Genomic DNA, 13,052 nt, shown 5'->3' on the forward strand with positions numbered 1-13,052 from the left:
CGTTTGAAAATTAAATTTGGCAGGAAAAAGAAGCACTGAAACTGGATGAAGTTTCGATCGAAATTTGAAGCAGTTATGGGTAGACTAAAGGGCTGAAACTTAATGGGTAGTTGTGATATGTCCTAACAAAGCTGGTATGGGTGTTTGTTTCGACCCAGTTTGGATGGAATTTCCGTGGTGAAGAAAACAGGGAGTACGTGGCCGGAAAACTCCATCACGGGATTACAACAAATTGAAACGTGTACTGCTCGTGTTTGGATGGAGTTTGGACTCTGCAGAGGCGTGTAGAAGGAAAATAAGGAAGGTTGGACAGCTGCAGATGCTCGGATGAAGAAAAAAATATCCAGAAAATATTTTTTATTTACTGCCGAATAATAGAGAATTTGTGGTATTTAACTCGAGATTCGAGGGGGTTGTTGTGTATAAATAGGCTGCTGGAATATCATAGAATGGGGGGGGGGGGATATTGGGAGAAATTTAGAGCACCACAGAGTCAAAAAACTCGAATTTGCAGAGAGACTACCTGTTGCTGCTGCTGCCATTGAAGAACACTGAAGAACACGAAGAACAGACTCGCCACAACCGTCGTTTTTAAACAGTGTCAGCGACTCATGCTGTGGGTCGCAGATCAGAGACAGACTTAAAAAACGCAACAGTACAGTAACGGCTCTTTGTAACGGCTTTTGCAATAGTTAGAGTTATGAAATATTTGACATCATTCATGTGTAATAGTGGATTCTAGTGTCTTGGTTACCTCTCGCCCACTTTGTTAATATTTTTGTATATAATTTTATTAAATCTTTAAATTTAATCTTCACAAGTCCGAGAGTTTGAACCTCATTACTACAACATCAAAAATTAAAATCACACGGCCAGCCATTTCGCTACACATAGTCCTCCATCTATTAGTTAGGTGCTTCAAACTTTCTCCAATCCTTTGTTTTAATCCAAATACGTCTTCAATACCAGGTCGCGAAAAATTATTACTTATATATGCCCCCAGGAATGTAGTCTGCAAATGATTGAAGGATGTTATTGTATTCTTTGGTAGACCTTCGAACCATTTTAATGCCTCCCCTGTTAAGCTGGATGCGAAATATTTTCATAATACAGCATCATGATTTTCCCATTGCAACGTGCACCTCATGTAGGCTTTAATGTGTTGAATTGCATAAGTAGTTCCATCAAAAATGCTGGTTAATGCGGGCAAATTGCATTTCGGTGGTATTCCTCCTAGTTGTACTTCCCTTGTAAATGGAGTTTTCGCAGCTTCTTCTATAGATTCATCCATTTGTCTTCTGCCTACTTCTCCTCTATTATTTAGCATTCCACTCATTTCTTCTAATTATTTTAAGATTTGTTTATTTACACCTGAATTTTGATCCATTGGTCTTTTTAATTTTGCCTCCCTTCTTCTGCGATTCTCTTCCTCATCTCTATCTTGAATTCGCATATTATGATGTCTCTCATTTTCCCCTCCATGATTTTGTTCATTTCTCATTAATTCCATTCGCCGTCTTTCAGCCATCCTCTGTACTCTATCATACTCTTCATTGATATTACTGTTATTCCGGTTTTGTGTTTGTCTTCTTTCTCGATTGTCGTGATTGTTCTGGAGAATTTTTTCCTGAAGCTCTTGTTCTTCCATTTCCGCTCTCAATCTTTCACGTTCACAAATTAAACGTGCTTGTTCAACATAATGTCTTTCAATTTCTTCTTCAATCGTTTGTTGATTTCTTTGAGTTTCTCTCTCATGTAAAATTCTCCTTCATTCCTCTTGATTCCCTTCGCCATCTTGATTATTTTGTCCCTGACATTGTCCATTCTCTTGATTTCTATCATTTTGCCTATCATCAAAAGTTTCATTTTGTGGAACGTAATGATCATCAGTCCTTTCTCTATTTTCGCGATGTTCTTCATTAGGATTTGATATTTCTTCTTGAATATTATTTTCGGCATTAATTGTGGGTGAGTTTCGCCTCATATCTCTTCTAGTCGATCTTGAATATGATTTTGTAATACTTCTCGATCTTCTACTCTGTAGTCTTATATTTTCCATCCTCAATTCGTGATTTTGCCTTGTTAGATTCGCAAGTTCTTCTGCCTCATCTCTTCTTTCTTCATGTATTCTTCGTCTCAACGTTTCTAACGCTCTAATTTCCTCATCTCCATGAATTATTCCTTCATATGCTTCTTGATTTCTCTCTACCTGTCTATGGTTTCTGGTTTGCTGCTCTTCTTCTACTTCTTCTGCTGAATTTGATTGCCAAGTGTGTATACTCACCCTATCATAATCTGTATTTCTTCCTTGTATTAGTGTTTGTTGAACTGGTGGTTGAATTCGATTTTCTCCATTATTTCTCATTCTAGTTGATTCTCCCATTTCACTTCTTTCCCTTCCAGCAATTCTCTTGCTTCTTCTAATAGTAGTTGGTTGTTCTGATGTATTTCTTCTTCTAGCCATTTCTTAAATATTAATGAATTGCAAGAGATTATGTAAAATTCTTAATCTCAATCACTCCAAATCTTCACAAATCTCAATATTAATCTTCAATTTTTTCTAGAATAATCTTCAATCTTCAATCCCTCTCTGTTTCTAGTGCCATTATGTAGTTGCAGGAAATCCTACACTACACCCCTCACAAGATTTCATTAACATTCAACTCATTTTAGATTAAGAATCATAATTTTATTGATGAATCTTTGAACGATCTTACAAGAAAAGATAAAGGAATCAAGAATAACCACTGCTCTAGATTTTCTCTCTCCTATTTACTTGCTTCTCAATCAGAAAAGATCTCTCTCTTTTCCTTTACAACTGAATGACTATTTATAGGGAAATACACAATGGATGACAGCTAATCTGTCCTTTATTTTCGGATATGGCTTGGGACATTCTCGCAACCTTATAAATGTTAATCTCGCAAACTCTCTAATTTTTGCAGGACCATCACATCTTTCTCATGATTTAGCTGACGTCGTTTATTATTTCGTTTCTAAAGTTATTCTGCGACGCTGCTGTGTTGTGTTGTTAATAATTTCGCTGAGGCATTATTGCTGCGAGATTCTGATCCTACAGAAACTAGACTTCAAACTCCCACTCCTGATTGGGATAACTTTCGTATGGATGACAACTATACGTTTGAGAATTTTCACCTCAAACTCTCTAAGATTGTAAATGCATTTATCTCTTCGGGAAAGAATATTTCTTAAAAGGATATAATATGCAAGATTCTCAGATCATTACCATCTAGATACGAGTCCAAGAAACATGCATTTATGGATGCAAATTGTCTTTTGATACTTTATTGAAGCTCTCTTATTGAAAAGCTAAATATCTTTGATCATGAGTGTAACCAAACAAAAGGAATTTCTTTCAAAGTAGAAATAAATTTGAGGTTCCATCTTAGTAAGAAAAGGTTTGATTGGTAGATAATAAAAAAAAAGTGATTGCAAATGAAGGATCTCTTGTATTGAAATTCAGTAGAAACGATGAAGCTTTACATCGGCATATATGCGAAAGAAATGGTACGAAAAACCTTATCATGGGTTTAGTAGTGGTGATACTGGTAATCGCATTTTTTGAGCATACATAAATTACTGTAGGTTTTTTCTATTCTTATCCCAAGTTAGAATTTAAGGAAAAAAACATGATATAATCGTTTTATCTAGATAACCCATCCTAGGATGAGGATATCCAAGCGGCCAAACACGACCTTAAAAATTAAGAATAAGAGATTCATGATTGTGTTCGAGCCAAGAGCAAAAAGGATCAAGAGGAAGATGATGAATGTCATCCACAATGCTTCAAGTATAAAGGTTTCAGTCATTAGGCCAAAGACCATCCTAATCTGAGAAAATACAGGCGTGGAGCGGTAGCGGTATTCACTTTTCCTGTTACATAATCGACTATGAGCATTGTTCATGGCACAATTAACGATGTCTTTAGGTGTGAGCCCTGCTTTCGCTGGTATTGAGATCTGGGAATAAGGAGTATCTGGCCTCGTACGCTAGGTGCCTTTTCGTGAATGCGCTTTCCGTTTGATGAATCACCATAATTTAAAGACAAGAAATGCCATCGAAAACACATCATCTTTTATATGAAAAAAGGTTTAAGTTACTGGAAGCAAGACACTTTGTAACTTTTGATGAGGCCTCAGACTCATATAATTCTGAAGAAAAGGATACAACTAATATAGCATTCGTAACTGAATTATCGTTTCCTTCCGTCACCATTGATAATCCAACCATTTTAAATATGGATACATCTTCCGATATTTGGAATGCTATCAACACAGTGAAGGAGGAAAAAACGATGTGCACAACTGTGAAAAATAAAAATAAAAAAACAAAACAAAAGTTCTCTTTTGCAATTTTTGTAATCGATATGAGCATGATTTTGATCACTGTTTCATGTTCAAGAGAAAAGTCAGTACTCTAAAATGGAGAACTAAAATACTTATGGACATGTTGAAGAATTTTGATTCTAACAATCATCATCTGAAGCTAAAAACTTTTAAGTTGTCCCCACTTCATAATCTTGCTTATACAAAGGACTAAGGTCTTCCGAGTTTTGAGGTAAAAAGAGAAGTCTTAAATAGCATATCCAACTAGATTGAAAACATTGTCATGATGGTATGTGTTTCGCAACCTGTAATGAGAAACTCTCTTATACTAATACCACTTAAATGGTATTAGAGTTTGCATACTCACTATAAGTGTCGATTTCAGTTGTAAGGAAGCATTTTATGCACTTTGTATATGTTTTATGAGAATAAATCTAAATAACGAAAATATTTCTCCAGAATATTCTTCCTTTTAGAAAGAACATATTTTGGTAGGCAATGCGTTGTCATTGAAATACCTATTTCAGAGATATAAAAGCTATGATTTTCTGTAATTTGTTCAGATCTAAACTATGAATCAAAAATCGGTGTGTTTTCTTTTATAGGTGCTTGATCTGAATGAAATCTTCTTGAATGAGAATGCAACATCTCTCGATACTAAGAAACTGAAAAGGAAAATTAAGAATAAGAAGTGGGTTAATAGGAAGGAAAAGTATGGGTACCAACACATGCAGATGCCTAGACCAGGAGAAGAAGTATTAGACCTCCTTTCATCGTTAATAATGTGGTCAGCGTCACGATTATCTGACTTTTCCATTAGCAACGGGTACCTATTGGTTCCAGCAAGGAACATCTATCTAAATTCACAACTAAAATTGGTTGGAAAGAACCTGCATATAACAACAGAAATGAGAACCCCACTTTTATCAAACTATTCTGATATAAATAATGCATATGACTACCAAGCTAATAATTGCAACTTCAACACTAAAAAGAACTGAAATTAATTGGATGATTTCACCTATAATTATTTACTCTAAAAAGAGACACATACATACAAACAAGTTCAAATTGTATTAATGACATTTCATAATTCACACAAATAAAATCACCGAAAACCTATAAATAATTACTCTGAGATAACACAACTTAATTATATCAGTTGCCGAAATCAGTTTAACACAAACAAGTGCAAATTTCATTACTGACATTTCACAATGCACACAAATAAAACCAATAAAAATTTTGTACATAATTACAGGCTAATCAAAGAAAAACCCACTTAATACTTCCAAATAGATAATTATCAGTCACAATTCCCTCATCCATCACCACATAACCCCCAAAAAACTAAACCCCCAGAACTGGTCGAGAATCATAACAAAGAACGTATACCCAAAACCCACAACATTTCATACACACGAGACATTAGTCAAAGAAAAACCCCAATTAATGTACTAGAATTCTGAAAACCTAAAAAACCTAAAAACTAAACCCCCAAAATTTACTAACCATTAAACACCAAAATTTAACTAACCCTAGAATTCTGAAAACCCAATTAATGTATTAGAATTAATAATCGAGAATTCTGAAAACCTAATCAAACTCTGAAAACCATCGAAATTTTACACCATCAAACAACAATCAAAGTGCACCTAAAACAGAAACAAAAAAAATAAAGAAATTGGGAAGTCACCGGATTTTACTAACCATTAGACTATGAAATATAACCAAAATAAAGATAAAACTGAGATTCTTCTTGAGATAAATAGTTTCATCTTTGAAATTTGTTTTGATTACTCTTCCTTATAGACGTATTTAAAAAAAGAAAATTGAAACGAAAACTCTTTCCTTTCTCAATTTTTTTCTTCTTAGTTAAATAGAGATGGAGTTTCCCTCCCGAGTTTTTTATGTTATCTAACTTTTTAAGAAGAGAAGTTGTTACCCTACAGGGAAAATGTTTTATTTAATGGAATTTTATTGTAGAGTTTTTACTTATCTACTTTTTAGAAGATAAAAAGTTAAGAGGTGATTTTCATAGCTGCCTACAAGGGTATATTGTTTTATTTAATATTAAATGGATTGTGGTAGCCTGTTTGGCGATCTGGATAAGCAGAAATAGTTTTCACAACTCATAAAGTTGCTTTAAGTACTAGTTTTTTGCTTTTAAAAATCATTTTAGTCTTTGTTTTCCAACGTAGTCTTTACTTAATTAGGGCGAGAAGTTAATTTTTAGGGTGCATCCAAACAACCTCTAAGTTTTATGGGAAATGTCACAGTCCTAGTGAATTCATGATTTAGACTAAGTCCTATGGGCTAGATTTGGCTGCTAGATTAGCCAAAAACTGTTGCAGTACAAAAGAAAAGTATTGTCTATTCGTTAACACTAGTTCTCTCCCTAGCATTTGCTCGCAGTTGAAGTAGTAGCGAGATAGTTATGCTGAATGGTTCACCGCAATCAGAATCACCTTTTCACGGAGTAGTTAAGCACATCTAGATTTATTTTTTGATCTGACGGCTGAGATTGGTTGCGCTGAACCAATCAGCGCTATCTAAATCTACTTTTCGCTGAATGATTCAGCGCAACTTCTTAAATCTTCTTTTTGTTGAATGATTCAGCTCATCTAGTATGCTAGATTAGAATTATCATAGGACTTAGGAAGTTGTCCTACCTGACGTGGACTGCTAATCTAACCGCTAGATTAGCACACCATACGACTAAACCTTATTTGTGTTAGTATTGGTAATGAACATGGGAGAATGAATCTTTTGTTCTCTGTAATAAACTGTAAGGTGAGTTCCTTGAATTCAAACCACTGAAGTACTGTACCAACAATTTGGGAGTGGGGAAGGATCAAAGGCTTGTAAGACTTTTCTTGAACCTAGTCCTATATTTGGGCATTTAGGCAGTGGGGGTCTCGTCTTATTTATTAACCCTTCAAAATCATTAACCTACTCCCACCCCTAATTGAATGAATAAGTGAAATACAAAATTACCAAATAGTGCAACACAGGGTTTTTTCATTTGCAGAAAGTAAAAGGTAATGTTTATGAGTGTTATCAATTTTACATTAATGGGGGAACTAAGCCAACCACAGTATAACAAATCAATTATATAGAAGTATGGAACAAAAATAAAAGAAAAGGAGACCAAAAATAGTTACAGTGGGGTTGTTTGGCTGATTCATTTCAGTAACAAAGTCAGATAGATGAAGACTGCTGGCATATATCATCTGACACTGATTATCATCCGCCTCCAAGAATGTGCTTTATACCTGACCGTTGTTCAGATGTCAATCGTGATGGAAACATGACTTCAAATTTTATCCTCAGATTTCCTTTCTTCCTTGGTTCTCTGACAATCGGCATTCCTTCCTGTGCAACTACCAGTTCATACTCAGGACTAACAACATCTGATATTGGGATTGATAAGTGACGCCCGTCGAGTGTTACCAGTTTCACTGTCATTCCTGCTAAAGCTTCTGCAAGAGAGACTTTTTGGCTTACAATTAAGTCATTCCCATCCCTCTTGTATATTTCATGCGGCTTCTCATCGATTACAAACACAAGATCTGCAGGTAGTTGATTTGCTTGTTCATTCCCCTTGTCTGGGAAAGTTATCTTTGTTCCTTTTTTCCACCCTGGCTTCACATCAATTGTTAATATCTCCGATTCAGGCACTAGCCGCCTGCCAAGTAAAATACTCCTCTTTCAGCATGCATAGTTGACAGATGAACATAAATACATGAAAAACAGTACACTACAACCACAAAAATCTTCAAGAATATTTCTAAATGGTTACAATTGAAACATAGAAGTACATGAAACATGAACATACTACTAGGTTCTTGAATATGGACCAAATCACAACATAGTAGCATTCAATCAATTAGAGAGAGTGAAAAACTAGAAGCGCAGACCCTGTTATATCAGCTATCCGCTTTCAATAGAGACTAAAGCACAAAAGTTGAGAGACATGCACAATTGATATAACATCATTCACTAGGTTGGCGAAGCCACTAAGCTAAGTTCCTGTTCAGAATTTCCAATGCAATCATTTAAACATTTGTTTCGATATATATATGCATAGCATTCTAGAACAGGAATTCACAGTACTTACCCGTTAGCATCAATAACATTCCTAGAGATTTTCATTTTCCTCGTTGATCCAGTATACAGCTCCTCGAGGCTACAAGGTAATTTACTCTCTACAGGTGGAGGTTTTCGTGGCGTAGACACTCCAACACCTCCTCCTTCGCTATAGTTTCTAAATACATTATCTGATTGAAACCTCATAGATCTCCCAGCTCCCATTGACCCAAACCCAAATGGACTACTCCCAAAGAATTCAGCAAAAATGTCTTCTGCATTCCTAGGATTGAACCTAAAATCATTTGAACCACCACTTGAACCTCCATTTGAATAAGGGTATCCACCACCACCACCAGCACTACTTGAACCTGGTGGTGGAACTCCTTTCAAACCTTCTTCACCATATTGATCATACACAGCTCTCTTTTGTGGATCACTTAACACCTAAACACAGACAACTAAATTATGACAGATTTTCACAAAATTGCTACATTAATCCAATTTAACTTCAGAAATAATAAAAAGCCAAAAATTGAAATGAAAATTCCCATTAAGAAAGCTTACCTCATAGGCTTCAGAAATTTGTTTGAATTTAGCTTCAGCATCTTTCTTGTTGTTTGGATTCTTATCTGGATGCCATTTCATAGCCAATCTTCTATATGATTTCTTGAGATCTTCATCTGTTGCTTGCCTATTTACTTTCAAAATATTGTAATAATCAACCCCCATCTTTGCAAAATCCTACAACACTAACCGACCAATACTCAGATCTTTGTGATCAAATCTAACCAATTTTTATTTATTTTTTTCCACTTTGCATCCAATATAAGACCTTAATTGTTCCAAACCTCACATTTGTGAATCCTTCTCTAATCTTTAATGCAAATTCAAATATCCTCAAGATTCCAAACTCTTCTATGCAAAAACCAGTTGAAATCTCAAAACTCCTTTGCCAAGTTCGCCCAAAGTTTCATGGACAAAGAAATTTTCAGAATTCCAAATTCCTAATGATCAAGAACCCGTTGATCAAAATACAAGCTTTAAGAATTTTACATAGACATTATGAATCAAAATGTTTGATTGGACGATCGAGAATTCAGGGGAATTAGAATTTCACCAGCAAGCAGTACCCAACCGAATTAACATTTTCTTTTCTTTTCTTTTCTTTTCTTTTTCCATGTAATAAAAAACTAATTTGTTTGAATTGGGTACACCAGATTACAGTAATACCCTTTGTATTATTGTTATTTTTAACCAACCTCGATGCCTATCTATCATTCTTCCATGGCATTTCTGGTGGACTTATTACAAACCAGAAATGCAACATGATTTCCAATGATCCAATGTCTTTATTCATATATAAGATAATGCACGTTCAATATTTAATATGCAACAAAATGTTTAAATAAGGGTCTTGGCAGAGTATTATTCCGACAAACCGTTCACTGGTAGCCGCATTTACCAGTTAACACATGGGCAGCACACCTAGTAGATGGTGACCTGCCCTGCCTGTATCAGGTGTACCCAAATAAGGTAGACCTTGGATGGCTAATTGAGAACATTTTAGTTGGCAATAATACTGAAACCAAACTGAGACATAGAAATAATAACCATTTTGTAACTGTAGAAACAAAAATGTACAAAAGGATCACTTTCCTCTGCCCTGAGAGGAAAGGAGATAATTTGCTGAAACAGCAGAAACATGTAATACCGAGAGAAAAGGGTGAACAACGGAATGAACAACAATCACCCTACAAAAAACACGAACTAAGTATCTGTAATTCTTCTCTATATCAGTTTCTAGACCAAAAGAAAGCCATGCCTAACTTTTTACCCATATATCCAAAGAAAGCTCGAACATATACCACACAAACTAAGGTAGGAAACCAGGCGACTTAAGATCCGATGATTCATCACCAATGTTCAACGTGTCTGGAAGATGTTGAGATGATTCTGCAGGGTCCTGTGCAAAGAAAAAACAAACAACAGAAAACAAGGTTAGAGGATTATGGAGAAGTGGTCACGCTAGTACAACTTATATAACAGTCTATGTGAAAACTTAAAAGGGATTTGAAAACAGTGTCTGCTAAATGACAGGATTCCAAAAGGCATCAGAGAAGAAAGCACGCATATATGGGCTATATGAAAGGCAATCTAAAAAGAACATGCTTTTTGTTTGCATGGAAGACGAAAAGAATGAGAACGAACATGAACCATTTTGGATAAAAATGAAAGTGATGTTACCATTTAAGATATGCAACACATTCTGTTAGGAAAAAACTAAAATGTTCATTTAAATTAGTCCCAATGGTAAACTAAAATATTCAATTGAAATAGTACCAAGTGTAGGGCACTGGATGACAATGATGACGATGATCCAGGAGAGTTGCCAGAGTTGGATTCCTTTAGTTTTGGTTCAGCAACAGCAGCTTGAGATTTTAGTTCTGGTGGCGATTCATCACCAATGTCCAAGGTGTCTGGAAGATGTTGAGATGATTCAGCAGGGTCCTATGCCAAGAGAAACAAGATAACAGATAGCATGGTTAAAAGGGATTGAGGGAGAGTGATAATGATGTACAAAGTATAAGCAGTACTAGTGTTAACCGTATATCTTTTCAATGGGAAAACCCATAATAGGATTCGAAAACAGAAAAAGCATGCTGAATGGTAGAATATATGAAGCTTGCAAGCACAAACCAAATAAATGATCTGTGTGGAACACATGATTGAAATGAAGAATAAGGAGCAGATTGCAATCAACAATAAATAAGGGTAACCTCGCCATTTAGGAAATCCAACCGGGGTAAACTAAATGTTCATGAAAGATTAAGTTAGTACCTCGACTTGTTTTAGCATTAAAACTGCAGCATCTACATCGTCCCCACAAGCAGAATATATGTAACCAATAGACTGCTCAGATAAACCAGGAAACAAGCCTCCGAGATAAGCCAAATCCATCTCACTTGCTTCATCTAGGTACTCTTGTGCTGTCATCCCATTTGGAATAACGAAACTCGAACCAGAAGAACCCAGATTCTTTTGCCCTTGTGTCCAATCCTGATTCCTGGATTGTTGATTTCCACCATGGTTGATGAACTTGGGAGAAGCTACACCTGATCTTGGACTGCCCTGGTTCTGCTTATTCACCTCATGGCTCCAGGTAGAAGCAACGGCAGAGCCATGTTTTTCAGAGAGTGGAACGAATGATTTTGCATAAGGGTTCAATGTTGACTTCATTATTTCTAAGCTCATAGACACAGTAGCAATTACCTGCACAGACACAAGAAACAATTTGAAATCAGAACCTATAGACCAGCACTTGTCAATTAGACTCAAGTGTGTAAAGTTCCTAGTAAAATTTACAACTAGATGGCAAACAGAAACATATCACTTCATGACAAGTTCTCACAAGAAAACAACAAGTGAGCATTCTGTCCCTAAGCACCCAGCTTGAAAATCATCAAGGATTCACATACAGCCAGATTTAAACCTTAAATAAACAACATATACAAATCATGCATATAACACAAATCACATCAACAACTAAGAAGTATCCACTCCATTTAGGCCTTAAAAACCCCTTATTAACATAGATCTAAAAGAAGGTTCAGAATCCTAAGTCCTTCAAGAACAATCCTCACTTCAGACAAAACTAACACATGAAAAACTATGTAGCATGTTTCAAAACAAACCCCTACAAGTTTTGATTTCCACTAAGACCCATTCAAGCAAAAGATCAAACAGATACATGCACAGTTCAACATACAACTTGAATAGAATATAGAAGACCAAAATAACAAAAAGAAATCATCAGGTAGATGCATAGACAGTTTAATCAAAGATTATAAAAGCAAAATCAAACCCCCAAAATGAAAATCCATATATACAAACAAAACCAGAAACTAAACTCATACATATTTATATTCAAAAAAAAAAATGCTTAGGTTAAAGAAAAGATTCCTGCACTAAAAAACAAACCCCACTAAAACTGAAAAATAGAATCAAAAACATAAAAACAACGCCAGAAACCCACCGGTAAAAGATGATCCACCACTGAGTTTGTAGTTCCAGAGAATGAGTGAGCAGAAGAAGAACCTAATTTACCTGAAAAGAAACAAACACAGACCATTAGACAGAGAAATCATAACAACAACAACAAAAGAAATGTTAAAAAAAATCCAGAAATCATTTAGAGAAATTGATCAAAACCCACCACTGAGAAGAGATTAAAAGTTGAAGAAAAGGGGGTAGCTGTAGAGAGATGATGATGAAACTACAAGAAAACCCTGCTTACTCCATTTCAATGAGAGAGAAAAATGAACAACTGATTGATACTGGTGTAGTGATGTTGGATTACTAAAAGGGCCAAAAAAGTTTTTATAATAATTTGGATTGGTGTGAGAAAAAATAAAAGGTGTCTCTCTTGGGTTTCTTACACTCTGCTAACATTTTTCTCTTCGCTTCCGATTAAAATGACGTGGCAGTTGATTTTTTATGGTGGTGATTTTCTTTTTTTTTTGCAGACTGCACACTACAGAGTCAAACTGACAAAGATGCTTTATTTAACAAAATTTATTTCGCACTAAAATGGGCATGTGCTGCATGTTTATGTTT

The 13,052-nt window shown here is 35.4% G+C and overlaps 2 protein-coding genes across 2 annotated transcripts; both read right to left on the reverse strand.

The window, feature by feature from the left end:
- Positions 1-7,347: 7,347 nt before the first annotated feature.
- On the reverse strand, positions 7,348-9,583 carry LOC113299729 (dnaJ homolog subfamily B member 1-like). The gene is made up of 3 exons (XM_026548805.1): positions 9,003-9,583; positions 8,467-8,882; positions 7,348-8,034 (listed from the first exon to the last, which is right to left on the reverse strand). The coding sequence occupies exons 1-3, from the start codon at positions 9,165-9,167 to the stop codon at positions 7,593-7,595; spliced, it is 1,023 nt and encodes a 340-aa protein (XP_026404590.1). The 5' UTR covers positions 9,168-9,583; the 3' UTR covers positions 7,348-7,592.
- Positions 9,584-10,029: 446 nt separating this feature from the next.
- LOC113299731 (polyadenylate-binding protein-interacting protein 6-like) lies at positions 10,030-12,809 on the reverse strand. The gene is made up of 5 exons (XM_026548806.1): positions 12,652-12,809; positions 12,472-12,542; positions 11,277-11,708; positions 10,779-10,946; positions 10,030-10,401 (listed from the first exon to the last, which is right to left on the reverse strand). The coding sequence occupies exons 3-5, from the start codon at positions 11,688-11,690 to the stop codon at positions 10,312-10,314; spliced, it is 672 nt and encodes a 223-aa protein (XP_026404591.1). The 5' UTR covers positions 11,691-11,708; positions 12,472-12,542; positions 12,652-12,809; the 3' UTR covers positions 10,030-10,311.
- Positions 12,810-13,052: the final 243 nt, after the last annotated feature.

This window comes from Papaver somniferum, chromosome 7 (assembly GCF_003573695.1).
Source record: "Papaver somniferum cultivar HN1 chromosome 7, ASM357369v1, whole genome shotgun sequence".
Taxonomy (NCBI): Eukaryota; Viridiplantae; Streptophyta; class Magnoliopsida; order Ranunculales; family Papaveraceae; genus Papaver; species Papaver somniferum.